Here is a 22,472-nt window from a genome sequence, read left to right as displayed (position 1 = left end):
TTCATTCCCAGGCGGTGCCGGCCCGGATGATGCTTTGCTGTCAAATGCAGGAGGAGGTCTGCCTCCGCTGCCCTCAATCACCCTCCCTTTATCAAAGCAGCATCAATATTTCAGCATCACGTGCGGAGCAGGGTCTGCCTGCGCCCAGGGCTGCGGGCGGGAGCCCCGGCCGCGGGCAGCCGGAACCACCCGGTGTCCCCTAACCCCTCTGCAGTCCCCCCCGAGGACCCCACCATCGACGGAGCCCCCGAGATCCTGCTGCGCGCGGGGACGCCCTACAACCTGACGTGCCGGGCACGCAGCGCCAAGCCGGCGGCCACCATCGTCTGGTACCGCGATGGGCTCCAGCAGGACGGAGCCGTCACCAGCACGGTACAGGGACACGCCGGGACCCCACGTCCATCCCTCCCGCCCCGCGCCGTGCCTCGGTGTCCCCGGCACAGCGCTGGGAGCCAACGGGGACCCTCCCCTCTCCCCGGCAGGAGGTGTTGGCCGACGGCAAGCGGGAGACAACCACCAGCCAGCTCGCCATCAACCCAACCGACCTCGACATCGGGCGGGTGTTCTCCTGCCGCAGCACCAACGATGCCATCCCGGCGGGCAAGGAGACCTTTGTCAAGCTCAACGTTCACCGTGAGTCCGTGCCGGGGACGACGGTCCCTGCGTGTCGGTGGCACAGGGGCGGGGAGCTGGAGATGAGTTCTTGGGGTACCTGGGCATCGCGGGGTGACCGGGGAACCCCAGCCCCATGGTTGGGAGTCCCTGTGGAGGGGCCCACGGCAGGGATTTGCCCAGTTGCACCCGGTGGGTGCCAGGCTGGAGGTCAGGCTGGGACTTCGTGGTGAACACCGACCTCCAGTGGCTGCTGCGGGAAGGCTCTGCCCTGCCGGGGCTCGGCACCCACGCTGGGTGGGGAGGCTGGGGGCCCGCAGCGAGCACCCACGGTGGGTGGGGATGCTGGACACCCACTCCGGGGATGGATGCTGGGCGCCCACAGCAAGCACCCGCTCCGGGAAGGGATGCTGGGCGCCCACAGTGAGGACCCACACCGGGGAGGGATGCTGGGCGCCCACAGTGAGGACCCACACCGGGGATGGATGCTGGGCACCCACAGTGAGGACCCACTCTGGGAAGGGATGCTGGGCGCCCACAGTGAGGACCCACTCTGGGGATGGATGCTGGGCACCCACAGTGAGGACCCACACCGGGGAGGGATGCTGGGCACCCACAGTGAGGACCCACTCCGGGAAGGGATGCTGGGTGCCCACAGTGAGGACCCACTCCGGGAAGGGCTGCTGGGCGCCCACAGTGAGGACCCACACCAGGGAGGGATGCTGGGCGCCCACAGTGAGGACCCACACGGGGAAGGGATGCTGGGCACCCACAGTGAGGACCCACTCTGGGGATGGATGCTGGGCACCCACAGTGAGGACCCACACCGGGAAGGGATGCTGGGCACCCACAGTGAGGACCCACACGGGGAAGGGATGCTGGGCACCCACTCCGGGAAGGGATGCTGGGTGCCCACAGTGAGGACCCACACCGGGAAGGGATGCTGGACACCCACTCCGGGAAGGGATGCTGGGCGCCCACAGTGAGGACCCACTCCGGGAAGGGATGCTGGGCGCCCACAGTGAGGACCCACACCGGGAAGGGATGCTGGGCACCCACAGTGAGCACCCACTCCGGGAAGGGATGCTGGGTGCCCACAGTGAGGACCCACACGGGGAAGGGATGCTGGGCGCCCACAGTGAGCACCCACACCAGGGGGGGATGCTGGGCGCCCACAGTGAGCACCCACACCAGGGGGGGATGCTGGGCGCCCACAGTGAGCACCCACACCAGGGGGGGATGCTGGGCGCCCACAGTGAGGACCCACACGGGGAAGGGATGCTGGGTGCCCACAGTGAGCATCAGAGCTTTGGGGGTCTCCCACACCGCGGGCTGTGCCCTGGGTGGCAGCGTGGGGAGGGGCGGCGCAGGGCAGGGGGATTCTCCCTTCGTCCCCTCGCCCTCTGTCATGCGGGCGCTGTGCCAGCACCCCTGACGGCTCCGTCTGTCCTCCTGCAGATCCCCCGACTGTCACCCTGTCCATCCAGCCCCAGACGGTGCAGGAGGGCGAGAGGGTCGTGTTCACCTGCATGGCGACCGCCAACCCCGAGATCAAAGGCTACAGGTGAGGGTCCCACGGGACCCCAGGAGGTCCCTCCCCAACCTCTTGGCTTGGCTTCAGCATCAAATGGGGGTGGGGGGTCAAACGGGGCCATGGGGGTCCTGCACACCCCCTGAAGGCACCCGCCCCGGGTCTCTGCCCCACCCCAGGTGGGCCAAAGGGGGGGTGATCATCGAGGACGCCAAGGAGAACAAGTACGACACGCAGGTGGATTACACCTTCTTCACGGAGCCCGTCTCCTGCGAGGTGCACAACGACATCGGCAGCACCAACGTCAGCACACTGGTGGACGTGCACTGTGAGTGGGGCAGCCCCCGGCCCGAGCAGCCCCCCCCCCGCCCCCGGTTGTCCCCCCCCTTCCATGGCTCGGCTCCTCACCCTCTCCCCATTCTCTCCCAGTTGCCCCTCGGATCGTGGTGGACCCCAAACCCACCGTCACGGACATCGGCTCCGACGTGACGCTGACGTGCGTGTGGTCCGGCAACCCACCGCTCACCCTCACCTGGACCAAAAAGGAGTCCAACATGGTAGGGTCTGGCGGCCAAGCTGGGGCTGGGCGGGGGTCTTGTGCCCCCCTCCATGACACCCCCCCCCATTGGCACTTGCACCCAGGTCCTGAGCAACAGCAACCAGCTGTACCTGAAGTCCGTCACGCAAGCCGACGCGGGGCAGTACGTCTGCAAAGCCATCGTCCCCCGCATCGGCGTGGGCGAGCGCGAGGTCACCCTCTTCGTCAACGGTCAGTGTCGTGTCCCCCCCACCCAGTGCCCGACCCTCATCCAGGACACGGATGGGTTGATGCGGTCGCGATGCCCGTGACGACGTGCGGCGGGGTGTGCCCCGCACTTTCCCAACCTGGAGTTTCGGTTGAGCCCCCCCTTTGCCTCCCGCAGGACCCCCCATCATCTCGAGCGAGGCCGTGCAGTACGCGGTGCGCGGGGACCGCGGCAAGGTGGAGTGTTTCATCGGCAGCACGCCGCCCCCGGACCGCATCGTGAGTGCCGCGGCGGGGGGCCAGGGGTGCCGGGGCGGGGGGTGTTGGGGACGACACTGAGCTGTGGGTGCTGACACAGCCCCCCTCTCCCCCATCCCGGCGGGGCCAGGCGTGGGCCTGGAAGGAGAACATTTTGGAGGCAGGGACGCTGGAGCGGTACACGGTGGAGCGGACGAACACGGGCAGCGGCGTCCTCTCCACCCTCACCATCAACAACGTCATGGACGCCGACTTCCAGACGCGCTACAACTGCACGGCCTGGAACAGCTTCGGGCCGGGAACCGCCATCATCCAGCTGGAGGAGAAAGGTAGCGCCGACACGGCGCCGCGGCCGCCCGGCACGCCGGGGAGCCCGGCTACGTCTCGGTTGTGGCAGGCAACGGGGCTTCAGCTCGTGCTGCGGCCACCCCCTGGCAGTGGCCCTGTCCCCAGCTGACACCTCCCCGTCTCCTGTAGAGGTCTTGCCCGTGGGCATCATCGCCGGTGCCACCATCGGGGCCAGCATCCTCGTCATCAGCGTCCTCGTCGCGCTCGCCTGCTTCCTCTACCGGCGCCGGAAAGGAAGTGAGTGCGGGGATACGGGGAGGGTCTGCAGCCACGGCGGAGGGGAGCGTGGGTGCCACCCGCAGCGGGCGTGACACCCGTGGGGTGGGAGTGGGAGGACGGTGCCGTCGGCCGCCTCCATCCCCGGTCCCGCACGTCCCCAGGCCGCAAGGACGTCACCCTGCGCAAGCTGGACATCAAGGTGGAGACGGTGAACAGGGAGCCCCTGACGCTGCACGCGGACCGTGAGGAGGACACGGCCAGTGTCTCCACGGCCACCCGTGTCATGAAGGCCATCTACTCGGTAAGGGGCGCCCCACGCCGGCGGGGGTCACCCCGCAGCATCCCTGCCCCGCGCCGGGATGGATGGGACCAGGGAGGAACGAGCCCATCTCTTCTCCCCCTCCTCTCCTACAGTCGTTCAAGGACGACGTGGACTTGAAGCAGGACCTTCGCTGCGACACCATCGACACCCGCGAGGAGTACGAGCTCAAGGTCGGGTGACGGTGCCGGGGCACGTGGGGTGTAAAATAGGGGCAGGTGCAGGTTTTGCCCCGAGTCGGGCAGCTGCGGGATGCTCAGTGGGGGGGAAAGGGCTGGGATTTGTGGGTCCTCTCCCTACGGAGGCTCAGCGCATCCCCCCCACCGCTCCCCTCTCCTCGCAGGACCCCACCAACGGCTACTACAACGTCCGCGCCCACGAGGACCGCCCGTCCTCCCGCACCGTCCTCTACGGCGACTACCGCAACCCCGGCCCGGCTCGCTACGACACCCGCCCGCCCTCCCGCCTCTCCCACTCCAGCGGTTACGCTCAGCTCAACACCTACAGCCGCGGCCCCACGTCCGACTACAACGCCGAGGCGGCGCCGGGTCCCGGACCCCCACCCGGCACGGCGGGCGGCGAGACGGCAAGTCAGCTCTCCTACGAGAACTACGGGGGTCACGCCGCCTTCCCGGCCGGCGCCGGTTATGCCACCTATCGTTTGGGGTACGGCCAAGCCCCCAGCCTGGACCGGGCACCCTACGACGCCTACGACCCCATGGGCAAGTACGCCAGCGCCACCCGCTTCTCCTACACCTCCCAGCACTCGGACTACGGGCAGCGCTTCCAGCAGCGGATGCAGACGCACGTCTAGGGCGGGCAGGGGCTGGTAGGCAGCGCCGGAGAGCGGGGGGGCGCAGGCAGCGGGGGTCCGCAGGTACCTCACGACTGTCCCCTGATATTCAGGGGCTCATGCTGACCCTCCTGCCCCGCTTCCCCTCCGGCGGCTGGACTCCACGCGCCGTGCCGTCCCCCTCTCCCCGGGGTTTGCTGGCGGCGGGGACGTGCCCCGAGTCTCTTTGAGCTTCCAATCATTCAGTTCGTTCTTTTCGGTACCTTCCCGGAGGAGGGAGAGGGTTGGGGGGCGTCCTCCCCCCCACCCCGTGCCCACCCCGTCCCAGCCTCAGCGGGCGCGTGCGGGTCCGCGCGGCTGTCGGGGCCGGCTCTGCAGCCTCCGCTCTCCCGCCGCCCCGCATCCCCTCCCCCAACTCCGCGGGGCCGGATCCTTCCCCAATGGGTCCCCAACGCCCCCCGAGCCAGCACCCGCCTCTCCCTCCTCTGCAGGAGCGAGGGGCTGCACACGAGCTGCACCCCCAGAACCGCCCCCATCCCCTTCAGACCCCCGCGCGAGGGAGCAGGGAGGTGCTATATGTGTGTACATACATATATGCAATGCCCGGTTTCTGTTTTCGCCCAAAAAAAGCCCCCGTCCCAGCCCGTTCCCATTCCCTGTGCCTTGATTTCGGGGACAGCCCCCGCCCAGGGCCGGCTCCCCCCCTTTCCCCATCCGTCCCACTTGCCAACAGCCCCCATGCCCACCCTCGGAGGCGTGAGCAGGGAGTGCGCCGGGTGGGGGTCCCAGAGGATCGGGACCAGTGAATTCAGAGAAGCAGGACGCCCCCCGCCCCAGCATCCGCACGTCGTCCCCCCCCCCAGTACGCACACCCGTCCCTACAGGACAGGCTGCGGTGGGTTTCCATCCCCCTGTTGTCAGCCTGACCCCAAGCAACACCCCAGGCCGGCGGCACAAGCGGACGCGGGGCGGGGGGGGTCCCCCTCTTATGAATGTATATAAAGGTGTATATAAGGGGGTGTAAGCACCCCCCCCAGCCACCAGCAAGCGTCACCGCGCCGCAGCCCCCATCCCCGGCACGCTCCCGCCCCGGCCCCGAGGGTTTGGCAGCCGGGAGCGAGGCGCTCACCCGGTCCCCCAGCACCAGAAACTGGGAGGCACTGGGCAGCCGGGGCGATGGGGGCCCCCGATTTCACTGCCCGCGGCGGTAACGCCCAGGAGCTGGGGTGGGGGGGGGTGGGTTTCTGGGGTGCGATGAGTTTTGGGGGGAAGGTGGAGGCGCGGGGTGGGTTTTTGGCTGGGGAGCCCTTCCTGGTCACATCGCTGTCCCTGCGGCCCCCCGGGATTAGGTACGAAATAGCTCCCCGTGCTCGCCCGCCCGGGGGGAAGGGGGGGGCAGGCTTCGGGGTCCCCATCCCGCCGAGCGCCCCGCTGCCAGCCGCCGATGGAGCCGGACCCCGGCGGGCTGGATCCGGCCCTGTCGCGAGCAGGTACGATTTTGAAGGGCTGCTGGGAGGGTTTGGGAAGGGGCTGCAGACCCGTGCTGCGAACGCAGTCCCCGCAGCGTGGCCCGGGGGGGTCCGCTGCCCCCCTCCTGCCCCCCTCGACCCCCCCAAAAGGTACTGCCAGGACGGGCCGAACCCTGGAAGGTGCTGAACCCGCGCCCAGCCTGAGCCTCCGACCGCAGGACTGCGTGCCATTTCTTGCAATGGTGCCTGATTTAAGCCCCCTCCCCGACCCCGACACCCCCCTCCTCGCTCCGCACGCACCCCCCCCGGGGACACCCCCATTTTGGGGAGGGGGGGGAGGTCCTGCCCCAGGTGCTGCACCCCCACGTCGATAGCAATAGCCACCGCGGCAGCGCGGAACGGGCGTCCCGCACCAGCCGCCCTCCGGGTGCCATGAATCGAAGCCGAAGCTTTAAATTAAACCACACACACACCCCCCGCCATGGGGTTTAATTAAACTCCCACCAGGGTGGGGATGGGGGGGGCCGCCCCCCAGGCCACAGCCGAGCCCCCCGGCACCGGGCAAGCGGGTCCCTTCCTCAGCACAGGCTGTTTTAGATCCTAGAGACATGTATCTGTGATCCCCCCCCCGTCCCAACCTCCCATTTTTTTATTTTTCATTTTCCTTTTTTTTTTTAAATATTATGTACTATATTTTTAGTCTTAAACACGATATATTATATATATTTAATTTTTTTATATATATATATAAATATAAATGTTAAAAAAAGAGGCTGCAGGTCACCTTCGTTCCGCGAGAGCGTCGCGACGGGGTGGGCGCGAGTGACCCCCGCTATGGGACAGAGCCGGGGGGGGGGACCCGGCCGTGGTGGGGTCGGGGGTGCTACAGCCACCCCGGGGTGGGGACGAGCTCCGTCCCCAGTGCAGAGCCACACACGAACCTCAGGTGATGTTTACCCCGGGGAGGGCCATGGGGGTCCCTGCGGACCCCGACCAAGCAGCAGGATGCGTGCTGGGCTACGCTGACCTATTTTGCCGAAGCCAGGAGGGGCAGGGGAGGTTTGCCAGCCCCTCCTGGCTTTATTTTATATATATATATACACACACATACATTTTTCCCCCCAGAAAACCCTGCAAACAGGCTCGCTTAACGATTTTGTTTCCCTACAAACGTAGCCTATTACTTGGTGTGTTTCCACGCCTGGTTTATTATGCATGAACCAAGCAATTTGCCTGCTGCTCCCAGGGACCCATCTTTAAACCAAAAAAAACCCAGACAAAACCAAAAAAAAAAAGGCACTTTGTCACTTTTAATGGCTTTTGCCGGAGCGGGCGGATGGCAGCACGGATAGACGGATGGATGGACGCGGAGGAAGGGAGAGACATTAAGTTTCTTCGCCGTCCGTAACCGCTCTACCTCGAACGCCGCCGCGCGAACCAAGCCAGGCAGCTTCAAAGAGATCGGCTCAGCTCCGAAACCCGCGCCCCGGAGGTGTCTCTACCTTGGTAAAGAGGCAGCCTCCTTTCCCCAGGAAACAAATCTCCCCTCCTCGCCATCCGGCTAATTTATTCCCGAGATGTATTCTAATTTATTCCCCATGACGAGCAGCAGGCTCACCACCTCCTCGCAGCGGCACAGAAATCCTCCTTCTTCCTCCCACTTCCTCTTCCTCAAAGCCTCCTTCGGGGGAGCAGCGGGGGGGGGAGTGGAATTTGGGGCGAGCTGCGTGATTTTATTTCGCTCCCATCCCCACGCACCCCTTCTCCCCTCGAAGGGATGGAGAAGAGGGCGGCAGGGGAGCGTCTCTGCCCAAGTTTGGGGGCGCAGGTGAAACCCTCACCCTCGTCGCTGTGTTTGTGGGGGGGTGGGGGGCAGGACCCACCCAGGGACCAACACGTGCCCACCCTCAGTCTGCAGGATTTTCTCGAAAATAAAGATTCCCCCAAGAAAACTGTAATTTGTCTCTCTGAGACAAATATTTCTGCAACCAGAGATATGATTCCCGTCCCTTCCCTCACCGCCGGCTGTCACACTGGAATTTAATCTTCCAGCCCTCTGTTACCCAGGCTGGTGATAAAATATAATTTGATTTCGTTCCTAATAAATCACAAGCTCTTGGAGAGGGAAAAAAAAGACGGAGGGTTGAGGTGCCCTGAATTCGTCTGCGTGGCAGAAGGATGGAAAAGCGGGAGTTAACGCCAGCAGCGCAGCTCGGTGCTTGGCATGGGCAGACGGCCCCAAAAGCGGGCAGCCTGGCCCCAAAAGCGGGCAGCCTGGCCCCAAAAGCGGGCAGCCAACAGAAGCAGTGAAGCAAAGCTGAGGTTACAGGCAGGAGATGGGCAGGCGCTGCCTACGGGCCTCAGTTTCCCCCCTGCCCAGGCCAGCCCCAGGAGCAAACCACAGAATCATATAATCAATGCCCTGAGCTGGAAGGGACCCACAAGGACCATCGAGCCCAGCTCCCGTCCCTGCACAGGACACCCCAAATTCACACCGTGGCTCTGAGGGCCTTGGCCAAGTGCTTCTGGAACATCGCCAGGCTGGTGCCGTGATGCCTCCCTGGGGAGCCTGTGCCAGGGCTCCACCACCCTCGGGGGGAAGGACCTTCCCCTAATGCCCAGCCTCACCCTCCCCTGGCACATCTCCCTGCCGTTCCCTCAGGACCTGGCGTTGGGCACCAGAGAGCAGAGACCAGCCCTGCCCCTCCTCCTGCCCTCGGGAGGGGGCTGCAGAGCGCCATGAGGCTGCCCTCGGCCCCCTCTGCTCCAGCTGAACACACCAAGGGACTCCAGCCACTCCTCGTACGGTTTCCCCTCTAAACCCTTCCCCAGCTCCGTGGCCCCCTCGGGACGCTCTCCAGTACCTTTATACCCTCCATGTCCTGCAGCGCCCAACGCTGCCCGCTGCGCTCGGGGTGAGGCCGCCCCAGCGCGGGGCAGAGCGGGACAATCCCCCCCTTGCCCGGCTGCGATGCAGGGCTCGGTGCCCCCCAGGGCACGGCTGGCCCTCGGGGCTGCCAGGGCACGCTGGGGGCTCGTGTTCAGCCTGCCGTCGGCCAGAGCCCCCGGGTCCCCGCAGAGCTGCTCCCCAGCCCCTCGCGCCCCAGGCTGCCTGTACAGCCAGGGCTGCCGCGCCCCAGGGGCAACACCCGGCGCTTGTCCTTGTTAAACTCCGTGCGGCTGGTGACTGCCCAGCTCTGCGGCCAGCCCAGACCCCTCTGCGGGGCCTCGCCGCCCTCGGGAGCGCCAACAGCGCCCACAACCTGCCCTGCACAGGACGGCTGCACCGAGCGCGGGGAGCGGGGGAGCAGAGGGGGGACCCCCCCTCAGGAGCAGGCCTCGCCCTCGCAGGCCTGGCCCGGGCCCTCAGTGACTTCTGCCCTCACAGGCCTCGGCCTTACGCTTTCAGGGGAACCGCCCACGCTCGCCCCAGCTGCCCCATCAGCCTCAGCCCACCAGCTTTAGCTCCCGCACGCCGCGGCGCGGCGCGGCCCACCCCCGCCCGCTCGCCCGGCCCACACCGGGCGGGGACTAAGGGCTGCGTCCCGCGGCGGGGGGGTATTTATAGCCTCGGAAATCTCGCGAGATTTTACGGGTGGGAACGAAGTGGCGGGGCGGGGTTTGGCTTCTGCCCGCTTCTTGCGTCATCACTCGGCGCCCGGCGCCGCCGGCGGGGGGTGGGTCCCGGGGGGGGTCTCGGGGTGGGGGGCTGTTGGGGTCTGGGAACAGGACCGGGGAGTCCCGGGGGTTTTTGACCTTGATGGGGCCGGAGGACACCGGGCCTGGGGGGGGCTGGAGGCTCCAGGGGGCCGGGGGGCGCAGTCAGGTCTGGGGGGCGCAAGGCTGGGCTGGGGGTCCCAAGGCTGGGGGTGCAGGCAAGATGGGGGTTCCCAGGCAGGGCTGGGGGTGTAGGCAGGGCTGGGAGTCCCACGGCTGGGGGAGCACAGGTAGGATGGGGGGTCCAGGCAGAGCTGGTGGGGCGCAGGCGGGGCTGGGGGGCACAGGGCTGGGGGTGCAGGCAAGATGGGGGGTCCCAGGCAGAGCTGGGGGGGGGCGCAGGCGGGGCTGGTGGGGCGCAGGCGGGGCTGGGGGTCCCAAGGCTGGGGGTGCAGGCAAGATGGGGGGGCACAGGCAGGGCTGGGGGTGCAGGCAAGATGGGGGGGCACAGGCAGGGCTGGGGGTGTAGGCAGGGCTGGGAGTCCCACGGCTGGGGGAGCACAGGCAGGATGGGGGGTCCAGGCAGAGCTGGTGGGGCTGGGGGGCACAGGCAGAGCTGGGGGGGGCGCAGGCGGGGCTGGGGGGCACAGGGCTGGGGGCACAGGCAGGATGGGGGGCACAGGCGGGGCTGGGGGGGCGCAAGGCTGGGTTTGGGGGTCCCAAGGCTGGGGGTGCAGGCAAGATGGGGGGGCACAGGCGGGGCTGGGAGGCACAGGGCTGGGGGGCATTGGGGACTTTGAGGGGGGCTCGCTGCCCCCATAGCCATGTTCTGCTCCCTGGCTGGGGGGCAGCAGCCAGAGCTGGCTGAAATGGGAGGGTCATGTGCCTCCCCCGCCCCCACCTGCAGCCACAGGCACCCCAGCAGGCCTCTGTCCCCCACTGAACCCCGACCTGCCATCCCCGAGCGCTGCGGGGGTCTCCCGCCGAGGGCGGCCCGGAGGGCACGGCTGAGCCCCGGAGCCCCCCGCAGCGGCCGGGCCCGCGATGGGAGCGGCAGCGGGAAGGGACGGGACGGCATTCGGGGCTCTCCCGGGGACGATGTCGCTTCCAAAGTGTGGAATATCGTTCCTGCTGGCCTGGCCCCAAGAGAGCGCGCCAGACGAGGGAATCTCTTGCCCTAACCACTGGTGATAAATAATAAAACACTGCATTCCTCTTCTCCCTGCATTCCCAGCGCCCTCCAGCAGCCGTTTCTGGAGCAGTGGCCTATTTCACAATGTGCGCTTTCATGGCGGGGATGCTTCGAGTTGCTCACGGCAGCCCTTGGTGCTTTAACTGTGTGGTGACTCTTTCTGAGGAGCAAAAAGGTCTTGACTATTGTGAGTTCAGCTTCCTCCACCCCTCGCAGAGGGTCAAAATCGGGACCCGGCCCCGATGCTGAGCGCTGGCTGTGGCTGCGGGGGCCACGGGCACCCCAGGTTTACGCTCCCTGCTGAGCCCCTCCTGGTTTTAAAGGGTTGTTTTTCGGTCACCAGCCTGTGCCGGAGGGAAGCAGGAGCTGGCGCTGGCTTGCGGGGGGGTTGGGTGCCACCCAGCGCCGTGCTGCCTCTGCGTTCCTCCTCCTCATGCTTTGGGGCGTGAGATGGCAGCGCTGGGGACGGGCGCTGGGCATGGCGGGGGTGAGATCCCAACCCCGTGCTGGGGCAGGGCGGTAATGGGGTGACCATGGTGAGGGTACCCCATAGCACGGGGGGCGAAAGCAAAGCCCTGGGCTGGCGCAGCCTCGTGGGATCTGCGAGATCCCTACAAAATAACGTGTTTTCTGTCTGCAGCGGGTGACGAGTAGCTGTGACTGTCACTGGGGCCACTTCCCTCTGCTGAAAGGCCACACGGGCACATCATTCTCCATCCAGGACTTCCCGTTTACTGGGAGCAGCGGGGAAACCCCAGAACCTCTTGGGTTGTCACCTGCAGGGAGAGAAATGACCGTGCACCGGGCGAGGAAAACATGCAGCGGTGCCTCGGCCACGACGCTGTTGCACCCGTGTCGGGGCCGGGCACCGCTCCTGCTCCTCGCCCGGGGTGTGGGAAGCCTGGCCGCTGCCGGCACCGCTGCCCGGGGTGCCGTCGTCTGCGAGGCGATGCCGCGGCCACCTGAAAGAGGGGAGAGGCTGGGGGACAGTGGGCAAGGAGGGCGGGATCCGGCCCTGAGGTGTCCCTGATGCTGCTCGCGGGGCTGAGCCGAGCCTGTGCTCGGTGTGGATTTTGTCACCGCCACCGTGACAGCGGCGGAGTGGGCTCCGACGCCCAGGACCCCTCTTGCCAAGGCATGGCTGAGAGGGGTGTGACACCACCCCCAGAGCCACAGGACTCCCCCAATTCTGGTGGAGGGGGGTCATTTCTCAGCCCAAGTCGCCTCCCCCTCCTTCCCCGTGCCTGGGGGGGCACGGTGGTGGCGATGCAGTGTCCCCTCCTTGTCACTCTGACCCCGCTAAGGCGGGGACAGCAGCGCAAGTCACGAGGCAGGAGGTGAAGGAAGAGGTTGATGAGCTGCGGGCTGGCAGAGATGGCTGAGGTGTGAAATCGTGGCGGGGCTGGTAGTTACAGACACCGGGGTGCGAACACGGAACCCCCTGGCTTTGCACTTTCGTTTGCCTCTGGGTGAGGAGGCAGCAAGGGTTGAGGATGGGCGGGTGCCATGGCTGCCTTTTCGGGGTCGCTTTGCTGGCTGCAGCCGTCGGCTTTGCAGGTGGGTGAAGGGCGAGAGCGGAGGTGCCTGCACGATGGCCAGGGGCAGAGGGCTCAGGTTGGCCGCAGCATCCCCCCACCCACCAGGCTGCGGCCAGCTCCTCCTGCCCCAGTAGCCAGATCCCCCCCTGCAGGTGGTTTTGGGGTCCCCCGTCACCCTCTGCCTGCAGCCCTGGGGTGAGGGATGGAGCAACGGGTTCCTGGGACCTTCCTTAACTTCTCTTCTGCACCCTGTTTTATTGATGCTCGAATACTCCAAGCCTGGCCACAGCCCCAGCAGGTGAACGGCGTCCTGGGGGGGTCCGTGCTGCTCTCCCCGGCTCTGCCCCCCGGCAGGACAGTGAAGGAGATCGAGTGGAGCTTTTCATCCAGCGCCGGCACCACCATTCAAGTGGCAGAGTTCGGTCCCGGCGGCTTCAAGCGCCCAGACCCCAAGGACCGGTTCAAGGACCGGCTGGAGATGTTCAACGAGACGGCGCTGAAGATCAGGGCCCTGGAGCGGGGCGACAGCGGGGTCTACGGGGCTCGGATTAAACTGCACCCGGCGCTGGTGGAGGATCAGTCCTTCAACCTCTCTGTCTCCGGTGAGTGGTTGCAAAGGGGGGGGGTGGAGAGTACCGAAATTCTTTAGTTTTGGCACTGAATGCCAGCGTGCGTGGCCCCTCTGCTAGTGCAGCTGGGATGTTTCCAGCCCTGGGAACACATTCACCCTCACGTCCCCTTCCCTCCTTGTGCGCAAAGCGACAATTTACAGTCACGTCAAGCTGAGCTGTCAGCACATTATGTGGTTTTCCTGGCTGCGAACGAGTGCACTCCCTGCCCCCCCCGCCCACCTGGGGCTCAGCGCTGCTCGGCATCGGCTGTGCACCGGCCTGCCGGTTGCACGCCGGGGCCCCGCTCTGTCCCGGCGTGGCACGCAGGCGCTCGCTGCTCCTCGCCTGCCAAACGGCAGCTGCAGAGCTAAAGCCGGTGAGCACGTAGGCAGCTCCGGCTCCCAGTTCCTTACGCTCTTTCCCAACCTCCTGGCTCTGGCACGCTGTGGCCGTGCCGGGCTTGAGGTAATCGGCTCTGGCAGCCGGCTGCGGCATGAGGCGTGTGGCGGGTCCCCGCAGCCACGGTGCTTGTTGGGCCACATCCCGGATGCTCCCAGCCTCTGCCCATCCTTTCAGTTGTCCCCGAGCCCTCTGGGACAGGAGGGCGGTGGGGAGGATCCGCTTTTGCTGGTGTGTGGCATCCCCTCCTGTTGCAGAGCCGCTGCCGGACCCCGAAATCCAGAGCTGGCTGCTTTCGAAGAACCTCACGTGGTGCCACCTCATGCTGCAGTGCCACGTACCCAGCGGGTCCAGAGGCACCGTTGCCTGGATGAAACCCCGGGGGGAACCAGGGGGTATCAGGGTGCATCCCCTCTGCAGCGGGGTGCTCCAGGTTGAGGTGCAGCCCAGCTCCCCCAACACCACCCTCACCTGCAGGGCCTGGAGTGCCCTGGAGGAGAGGAGCCGATCCATAGACCTGGCCAGCGTGTGCTGGAGTGGAGGTAAGGGCAGTGTGGAGGAATCAGAGGGGAGGGTGAGGGTCGTGGGGCGTCTCCTGGCATCTCCAGGCACCCTCCTGCCCTGCCAAGGCCTGTTTTGGCAGCCGGGCATCCCCTCACTGCAATCCTTTCCCCATCGCAGGGGACGGCGTCAGGCCCGGCTGCTGGACCGCGGCGGCTGCAGCGCTGCTCCTGGCAGCCTATGCTGCCACGCTGGAGTTGCCCAAAGTCCCCGCACGGCACCATCCCTGATGAAGAGGGACGCGGTGACGGCCCAGACCTCGGTGCCCACCTTCACCGACGCTCTCCGCTTTGCGCTGGCGCTGCCCAGCTGCCCCTTCGGGCCGGCTCCCCGTGCCGCGGGGACACCCCTCGCCACCACGTGCCGAGACCCGCAGCCCGGTCCGGCAGCCGACGGTCCCAGCCGCAGGGAGCAGCTCTGGCAGTGGCACGTGCCAGCGCCGATGATAACCTTGGGACTGATGCCACGTCCTTCCCCCGGGGTCCCACGGACACCCCCAACATCCCCACAGAGGACCGAGCCGGTGGCATTTCCCGACGCGATGGTGGGGGAGCGACAGACCCAGCGGCTCTGCTCGGTGTTTCCCAAAGTCCTTCGCCAGCACCCGACGCCTTCAGCCCACCCGGCCAGACGAGCCCTGGCGAGGTGCTGCCCGCCTCCCCATCACACAAGGACCATGGGGGATGTCCGACGCAGAGATGCTTTGCCTCGCCAGGGGTATCCCAGCCCGCGAAACCCCTCAGTGCCGGCTGGCAGGCAGGCGGATTTGGCAGGAGGAAGCCCCTGCCTCTCACAAGAACCAGTGCCCTCCCCGGCAAGCGCCTGCTGCGGAGCTCCGTCTCCGGATGGATGGCCTTCGTGCCATCCAGCTGCGTTGTTCTCCTCTTCCTCGGCTCTCGGAAGACCGGCCATTTTTCCCCATTAGCTGGAAATTTCAACTCAGCAACTTTCATTTCCCCTCTGCCTTCGAGAGACGTGGGAGGAACTGGCAGAGTGGGCAGCGTGTTCAGCCCCTGCTCGGCTGCCCGCTCCCCACGGGGGGACCCCGACGGGCAGTTTTGGGACATTCACCGGCCATAAACAGCCCGTGTCCCTCCCCACGCTGGCCTCAGTTTCCCCAGTGCTTTAAGGATCCTTATTTGAAGGCACCCCAGGAGAAGGGCTGGGGTTAATAGTCCCCTGGGTGCAGGTTAATGGTTTTGCTCATAGGCGGGGAGCTGCGAACGCCGTCCTCGCCCTCCGTCCTGCTGCAGGGAGAGCAGCCCTGCTGCGGAGGCTGCTTTTCCCCTCCCTGTTTTCCACTTCGAGTTGCTGGAGGTTTTAAATAAAAAATAAGCTTTCTGCACTGCTAATGGAAAGCGCTTCCTTCCAGCCACGGCCCCCGCAGCAACTCAGTGCTCCTAAATCGTGGTGAGGAGGGCTCGAGGGGGCTTTTCCGCAGCCCCTGAGGGGGGAGAGGTGCATGAGGGGCTGGGGGGAGCCCGTGGGGACAGTTTGGCAGGTCTCTGGCTGCTTTGGCCTCACCACCAGACCCTGCCAGGGCTTCTGTTACCCGGGTGCATCCCCTGTGATTCAGCCAAGACCTCGCAGACCTTCAGGGACATCCCCTCCCGTGCTGCTTTCTGCACCCAAGGGTGCTCGAGCACCCCATAACACCCCCCGCCCAGGAGCGGAGCTGGGGGTGCTCCCACCACCCAGCTCCAGGATGTTCCTGCTGCCTGCATTTCCCCAGGGAAGTGCTTTTTGATATTGGGAAGCCCCTTTTCAACAAGCCCTTGCTTGTCACCGGGGTCAGCGGGAGACATGGCAGGGCTGCACCGGGCATCGCCAGCATTAATCCGGGCACTGAACCGGGCTGGCGAGGAACGCCGCAGGGTCAGGGGTCACCAGCAGCCCCCGCCATCCTCACTCCCCATCCTCGGAGGCGCACATCCTGCGCGCTTCCCCCAGCCACCTAATCATTTCTGGTGAGCTAATTAATAAGCTGCCTGTGCCCCGCGATGCACGGCTTCCTATGGGTTGCAGCGAGAGGCAGCTTTGCTCCTCCCCGTCTCTCCTGCCGCTGACTCTGCCCACTGAGCCGCACGAAGAACCGACGAGGAGAAATGGAGGGGGAATTGGCCAGGAGCAAAGCCCGGCTGCCCTCGCTGCTCCTGACGTTGCTCGGCCTCGGGCCAGGTGAGTGCGCGGGCGCCCACCGCCGAGCCCTCGTCCCGGGGGACCCTCGTGGCAGGGGGCTGCCGGCGGGGTGGGTTGCGGGCAGGGATGCCCGCCCCATCCTGCCTTCTCCCTGCCTGCCGCCGGCTAATTGCGGTTCACCCCGATGCTGCCCTTCCATCCCTCCGCGCTGCCGGCCGCTCGCGAGATGGTGCAGCGGTCCAGCCTTAATGAGAGGTTTCATAATGAGGCGGTGGCCGCGGTCCAACCCCCTCCCCGGGCTCCATCTCCCCACGAGGGTCCCCTCACCCCTAGCGTGGCTTATGCCAGGTGCCGCTGTCGCCCCACGGAGCCCTTTAACCCCCCCGAGCCGTGCCAGATCCGGCTGCGAAGCGGCTCCTTACGTAAAGCAGGAGCAAGGAATCCCCTTAATTCCCAGCGTGCTAATCCACACATTTAATAATTCCTATAAAACCTCCAATTCCTACAGAAAGCATCTAATAGTACAGGCAGATTAGCGGGGAGGGGGGGGGTTTATCTTCCTAACGATTAATTGGCTTCACAAGCAGGATGGGCTGTTGCCAGCCATCGGGCAGGAGGGCTGTGGCACAAGGTGCCACGCTGGTGACAAATATGTGACCCAGCTAGATGGAAAATAGGCTGTTAATGATGCTTCGGAGTTTTCCAGCTGCTTTCTTTGATCAAAATTATTTGATATCAGAGTGTAGTGGGGGGGCGGTGATGACAAAGAGCAAAACCTGGGCTCGTGGTGGATAAAACCTGGGCTAAAATCAGCCCCGCAGCTCTATTTTTTAGGGTCTGATTGAGACCCGAGTGGAACTAATCTGGGCGCCGTAATGCATCGCGATGAATCGAGCACCAACGTGTGTATCCCCCCTCCCTCGCCCGCCGGATCCTGCCGCGGGGTGAGGGCTGCGGAGGCTCGGGTTCCCCGAATCCCGGGGTAAACAGGATGAGCCGGGAGGATGCTGGGGAGGCGAGGTGGCGGCTGCGCTCGGCGGAGGCTTGGCACCAGCCAGCTTTTCCCAGCCGTCATTTCCTCCGGCCGCTTGTACAATAGCGCGGGGGTGGCCGGTGGGGACCCCCACCCCGGAGAGCCACGGCCAGCGGATGTGCTGTGGGAGGGTGGAAAACGCCGGGAGGGTGCAGGGAGGGTGCCCCTGCCGCTGCCAGTGCCGCTGCCTGCGCCGCTGCCTGCGCCGTGCCCTGGCTGAGCAGCCCCTGGTTCAAACGCCGGTGGGCAGTGCCGCTGGGGAGGCACGGCCGGCGGACAGACGCACGGACAGCGGGTAAATGGGGCGCACGTGGACCCTCCAGCCTTCGCGCAGCTGCGGCGAGGGATGGGGGAAGAGCATCTGCCCGAGCTCCTCCATGAGAAGCCCAATGAGCTTTTGCAGGGCCTGCCCCCACCCCCAGCTCCTTTCTGCCACTCGGGGTGGTGGCCGTCCCCTCCTGCCTCCCCCCAGACCCCAAACCCGGCGCCTCGGGACCCCCAGCTTCCCCCTCACCACCCCACTGATCCCGCCACGTCCCCCCACTCCCACACACGGGCTCAGCATCCTCCCTCCAGCCTCGGCGGAGAGCCACACGGTGACGGTACCCAGAGCTGGGGCAGCTTCGTGGGGCCCCGAAAACTTCGCAGTCACCCAGGGCAGCATCAGAAATTCAGTGGGGTTTAAGATTCAGCTCGAAGAACGGGAATCAAGCCTGGGATAAGCAGGATCAGAGCAACAAAAGCTCCAGCGACGTGGAGCGCTCCTTATAAAGCAAAGCAAAGAGGCAGCTTGTAATTTGGGGCTGCTGGAAGGTTTTATACAAAGTAAACACTCAGATGTCTGTGTTTAATCTGCTTTGATACACAGGCACATCTGCTTCTGCCTCCTGCGGGTGCGGGGAGAGGAGGGGAGGCGGCGGGCGGGTGCACTGCGGCGATGGAGGACCCGTCACCCCGGCCATCGTGGGGTCCCGTCCCAGCCACGATGGGGCAAAGCCGCTCGCCCCGACTTTCGCCATCCCAATGGCTGGGCATCCCAGTCCCCGCGTGGGACAGGGAGAAGGGGAGGCTGTTATCCCAGTGGCAGAGGGGCGTGGGGGGCTGCGGGGGCCGGGGCCGGCAGAGGAGACAGCTTGTGGGTAGGCGGGAGCTGCCAGGAGCGAGGGAGGTGGTGCCGAGCGGCTCCTGGTGTGATTTTGCAGAGAGCTGTCGATGCTGCCAAAAATTAAAAAAAATCCACGGTGGAGGCTCAGATGGAGGAGCTGAAACCAGCCCCGGGGGCTGGGGGAGCCTCCCGGGATGGAGGCAGCAAACTCCATCCCTGCGGGAATCGCCCCTGGTCCTGCATCTCAGAGGTGGCTCCATCCCTCCTGGGTCCGGCATCGCCACTGTGCCGGGACTCCCGCAGCCATCCTTGCTCTCCCCCATCACCTTAACCCTTGTCGATCTTTCGTAGGCATCTTGGCAGAGGCCCGTTTTAAGGCGGACAATGAGGTTTTGCAGATGCTGGCTGGGAACTCCTCCCAGACTCTGTTGGAGCGTTGTTCTGGTGAGAGCCCGGCCGCAGCCCCGGGGACGGCAGCGTTCAGATGGGGCACCCGCATCTGAACCAGTAGATGCTTTATTGGTTTGTTTTTTCCTTGGCAACCAGTCTCCAAGCCCGGCATCCTTCCCTCCCTGCCGGAGCAGGAGGCGACTCCATCGGGATACGGGGTCTTTTGGGGGGGGGACATCCCCGTCCCCAGCCCGGAGAGGGACCAGCTGGCGGAGAAGAGACCAGGCGGCTGCGTCAGGGCAGGGAGATGCTGCTTCTTCCCCCTGAAAAGGGACCCGTCCCCGAGGGTCCTTCTGTCCCCATCTGATCCCCGTCTTGTCCCCGCACGGCCGGTGACTTTCTGCCTTGTCCGCAGAGCTCCTCTTCGGCCAAGCCCGGGTGCAGCCCCAGCAGGTGAACGGCGTCCTGGGGGGGTCCGTGCTGCTCTCCCCGGCTCTGCCCCCCAACAAGACGGTGAAGGAGATCGAGTGGAGCTTTTCATCCGGCGCCGGCACCACCATTCAAGTGGCAGAGTTCGGTCCCGGCGGCAGCTTCGAGCGCCCAGACCCCAAGGACCGGTTCAAGGACCGGCTGGAGATGTTCAACGAGACGGCGCTGAAGATCAGGGCCCTGGAGCGGGGCGACAGCGGGGTCTACGGGGCTCGGATTAAACTGCACCCGGCGCTGGTGGAGGATCAGTCCTTCAGCCTCTCCGTCTACGGTGAGCGGCTGCACGCTGGGGTTTGGCAGAGCTGCTGGGGGAAAAAATAGCCCTGAGTGTGAGCGCTAACCCTTTTACAGGTGGGGAAACTGAGGCACAGAGCTATGATGGGGTTTACCAGGGTTAGGCTAGACCCCCAACCTTTGCAGCCCAGTGCCGGCAGCCCCTCAAGCTCTGCAAAAGGCCAAATCCTGCCGCCCCAGGGGTCCCCGAGGTGGCCGTGCCGTGCCCCGCCAGGGACAAGCGTGACCGTGGGGATGAGCAGGGTGGAGAAATCCCCGCCGTCCCACGCTGATCTGCCCCCTCCCCCATGGGACGCAGAGTCGGTGCCGAGCCCCCGGACCCGCAGCCAGCTCCTGGCCAGCACGCTGGAGTGGTGCAACCTGACGCTGCAGTGCCAGGGTGCCGGCAAAGGCGCCGTCAACATCACCTGGAAAAGGGACAGCGTCATCTGGGACCTGACCTCCGACCGCCACCAGCTCTCCCCAGACGGGACCACCCTACGGCTGACCCTGCCGCCCACCGCCGCCAACGTCACCTACGCCTGCACGGTCAGCAACCCCGCCGACCAGAAGGTCGTCCACTTCGACCTGAAAGCCATCTGCCAAAGCGGAGGTGAGACCCTCGCCCCAAAGATGCTCGGGGGTCCGACACCAGCCGGCTGGCTTGGCGCGGCGGGGGGGGGGGCTCAGCCCTTGGGCCAGGGGTGGGGGCTTTGGCACCGCTCAGTGCCTCTCTCTGCCCTCCCAGGGGGACAGTCGTCCTTCTCGAAGTCAGGGTACATCGTCCTGACCCTCATCCTGGTCGTGGTGAGCTTGGGGGGAGCCTTCTGGTGCTGGCGGATGAATAGCGAGAAGGCGGCAGATCCAGGCAAGTGAAGCCCCCCCCCCCCCTCCAAGAGACAGCACCGCTTTGGGGGGGGCTGGGGGAGTGGTGGTGGGCTGTTTCCCAGCCCTGCCCTGATGCCCCACTCCCCTGCAGCTGCCACCCCCACGGTGCCCGCCGAGGAGAGCCCCTCCGACCCCCAGTACACCGAGATCGTGCGTCGGAGCCCCCCGGAAGGTAATGACCAGGTGAGGCCCCCGGGGGGGCTGGGGGCTCCACCCGGGGAGGGCTGTGCTGGGGGTCCCGGCCATGCTGGGGTCATGGCATCACGGTGGTCCCAGCTACAGCGGGGTCCCAGCCCCACGGGACACCCATGGGTGCAGGCTGGGCTCCATGCCAGGGCAGAGCATCCCGCAGGGGCTCCCCCAGGCTGGGGAGAGGAGCAGGACTGGTGGGTCCCTCACCAGCCCCCCCCACCCCCCCCAATTCCTGCTGCAGGGCCTCAGTCACCCTGAAAACAACCCGGAGCAGAGCCCGCCGCAGAAAGCACCGGTCACCACCATCTACGAGCAGATCCGCCGGGCGCCAGAGGACACGGCCGAGGAGGTGACATAGGCCCTCAGGTGCGGGGGGTGCGGGCTGCCCCCAAAAGGGGACCATTGCCGGGGGCGGGGGGGGGGGTGTCTGCATGGGGGGACCCCCCGCCCCGACCTCCGCCAGTGCGGAGGCTGAAGGGCTCCTCTCTCCCGCAGGCACCCGCAGAGCCGGAGCATCGGGATTTCCCGGAAGGGCTGTAAAGTGCGTTGTGTGCCAAATCCGACCCCTCCAGCCCCCGTTTCGGCTCCGGGGATGGGAGGCACCATCTCGGGGCGAGAGCCAGATGGATGCTTTCTCCCCCCCCCCCACCTCCGGTTTATCTCCGACCTCCTTCTCCGACGCCCTCCGAGACTCTTTGGGGAATGGGATCCCGGACCGAGACAGAGACGAGCGGCGGCGGCGAAGCTGGGGGACCCTCCGTGGTCGCTGGGTGCCCCGGGATGGGGGGGGACACCCCGGGGTTCACCTCCCGCATGCCACCGCTTGGCTGGGGCTGGGGGCACATCCCGGTGCCGGCCAGGCCACGCCGCTTCGGCAGGGCACTGCGGGTCCTGCATGAGACCCCCGTGGGGCGGATTGACACCCCCCCATCCCCTCAGTGCCCCCCCCGCCCCAGCCTCCAGCTCCCCCCAGGGCCGTGCAGGGACCCTCTGTGGGGTGATGCCCATGCAAAGGGGGGGACCTGCCCACCCGCTTCGCTGCTGCCACAGAGACACAGAGTGGGGGACACCGGGGCGTCCCCCCAGCCCCGTCCCATGCAGCTCCATGGGAGCGGAGCCGGGTGGCGACTCTGGGGCCACGGAGGGATGCAGAAGGGACCGTCGCCCGTGCAGATCCACCGAGAAGCACCCCCCTCCCTTCCCCGCCGCCATAGCTGTTGCCCGTGTAGCCCGTTGCACGTCACGACGGAGGGGGTGTCTCACTGCCTGTGTGTCCAGCACCTACTGTCACGGGACCTCCCGCCGTTGTAAAAACAGCAAATAAATGTTGGTGAGATCAAAGGGGAAGAGCCGGCAGCGGAGGGGGCGCGCGTGGGCAGGCACGTACACGCGTGCGCGGGCGTGTGCGTACACGCACGCCCGTTTCTCTTCGTGCATCCGCACGTGGACCCGTTGCAGTAAAAGCATCCCGGGGCCACGCAAAACCCCCAGGTTTGGGCCTCCACGCCAAGAAACCCCAGCCCAGCCTGCTGCACGCACGGCGGGGACGCAGCCGCCTCTCACTTCCCTTTTTGGAAGGGCAGCAGCAAGCGTGAAATCTGCTCGTGGTCCCCGGGCTGCCTGGGGCCAGCCCGGCCCCTCCCCCAAATCCCCACCCCCACCCCGCCCCACACCCCCGAAACCTGGGGGACTCCCACAGCCTGACTCTCCG

General features: G+C 66.1%; 3 protein-coding genes across 9 annotated transcripts in view; all 3 read left to right on the top strand.

Annotated features, from left to right (window-relative positions):
- Positions 1-5,757, top strand: part of KIRREL1 (kirre like nephrin family adhesion molecule 1) — a 29,179-nt gene extending 23,422 nt beyond the window's left edge. Inside the window, exons 4-15 of the mRNA XM_064474760.1 lie at positions 215-372; positions 483-633; positions 2,071-2,176; positions 2,323-2,471; positions 2,573-2,700; positions 2,786-2,912; positions 3,067-3,167; positions 3,277-3,475; positions 3,624-3,731; positions 3,875-4,014; positions 4,128-4,205; positions 4,376-5,757. Of these exons, the coding sequence (XP_064330830.1) occupies positions 215-372; positions 483-633; positions 2,071-2,176; positions 2,323-2,471; positions 2,573-2,700; positions 2,786-2,912; positions 3,067-3,167; positions 3,277-3,475; positions 3,624-3,731; positions 3,875-4,014; positions 4,128-4,205; positions 4,376-4,846 (1,916 nt within the window). The 3' untranslated portion in view covers positions 4,847-5,757. The remainder of the gene's footprint in view (positions 1-214; positions 373-482; positions 634-2,070; positions 2,177-2,322; positions 2,472-2,572; positions 2,701-2,785; positions 2,913-3,066; positions 3,168-3,276; positions 3,476-3,623; positions 3,732-3,874; positions 4,015-4,127; positions 4,206-4,375) is intronic.
- A 4,156-nt stretch (positions 5,758-9,913) lies between these two features.
- Positions 9,914-15,592, top strand: LOC135318109 (SLAM family member 8-like). Of its 3 annotated transcripts, none has more exons than XM_064474952.1 (4): positions 9,914-9,971; positions 11,186-13,283; positions 13,949-14,233; positions 14,373-15,592. In XM_064474952.1, the coding sequence occupies exons 2-4, from the start codon at positions 12,884-12,886 to the stop codon at positions 14,480-14,482; spliced, it is 795 nt and encodes a 264-aa protein (XP_064331022.1). In that variant the 5' UTR covers positions 9,914-9,971; positions 11,186-12,883; the 3' UTR covers positions 14,483-15,592. The 3 variants fall into 3 exon arrangements, with proteins under 3 accessions (XP_064331022.1, XP_064331023.1, XP_064331021.1); XM_064474953.1 differs by lacking the exon at positions 9,914-9,971 and having other exon boundaries at positions 10,760-11,330; positions 11,784-13,283; XM_064474951.1 differs by lacking the exon at positions 9,914-9,971 and having other exon boundaries at positions 10,760-13,283.
- A 576-nt stretch (positions 15,593-16,168) lies between these two features.
- Positions 16,169-22,329, top strand: LOC135318005 (SLAM family member 9-like). 5 transcript variants are annotated; one of them, XM_064474786.1, is made up of 8 exons: positions 16,169-16,430; positions 18,881-18,973; positions 19,335-19,679; positions 20,001-20,294; positions 20,430-20,549; positions 20,661-20,752; positions 21,003-21,110; positions 21,257-22,328. In XM_064474786.1, the coding sequence occupies exons 1-8, from the start codon at positions 16,358-16,360 to the stop codon at positions 21,299-21,301; spliced, it is 1,170 nt and encodes a 389-aa protein (XP_064330856.1). In that variant the 5' UTR covers positions 16,169-16,357; the 3' UTR covers positions 21,302-22,328. The 5 variants fall into 5 exon arrangements, with proteins under 5 accessions (XP_064330856.1, XP_064330861.1, XP_064330858.1 ...); XM_064474788.1 differs by having other exon boundaries at positions 16,171-16,430; positions 21,003-21,127; positions 21,257-22,326; XM_064474790.1 differs by lacking the exon at positions 16,169-16,430 and adding an exon at positions 17,640-17,719 and having other exon boundaries at positions 21,257-22,329.
- The last annotated feature ends 143 nt before the right edge of the window (positions 22,330-22,472 follow it).

The sequence above is a fragment of the Phalacrocorax carbo genome, chromosome 28 (genome assembly GCF_963921805.1).
Source record: "Phalacrocorax carbo chromosome 28, bPhaCar2.1, whole genome shotgun sequence".
NCBI lineage: Eukaryota > Metazoa > Chordata > Aves > Suliformes > Phalacrocoracidae > Phalacrocorax > Phalacrocorax carbo.
Note: the sequence above shows the minus strand (reverse complement) of the source record. Positions and strands in the feature narration are given on the sequence as shown.

Coding starts and splice junctions, on each gene's coding strand:
- LOC135318005 (XM_064474786.1), top strand. CDS start 16,358: ATGGAGGGGGAATTGGCCAGGAGCAAAGCCCGGCTGCCCTCGCTGCTC. Junction 20,753..21,002: donor CCCCGGAAGGTAATGACCAG/GTGAGGCCCCCG, acceptor TTCCTGCTGCAG/GGCCTCAGTCACCCTGAAAA. Junction 21,111..21,256: donor CAGAGGACACGGCCGAGGAG/GTGACATAGGCC, acceptor TCTCTCCCGCAG/GCACCCGCAGAGCCGGAGCA.
- LOC135318109 (XM_064474952.1), top strand. CDS start 12,884: ATGGAGCAACGGGTTCCTGGGACCTTCCTTAACTTCTCTTCTGCACCC. Junction 13,284..13,948: donor CTTCAACCTCTCTGTCTCCG/GTGAGTGGTTGC, acceptor CTCCTGTTGCAG/AGCCGCTGCCGGACCCCGAA. Junction 14,234..14,372: donor CAGCGTGTGCTGGAGTGGAG/GTAAGGGCAGTG, acceptor TCCCCATCGCAG/GGGACGGCGTCAGGCCCGGC.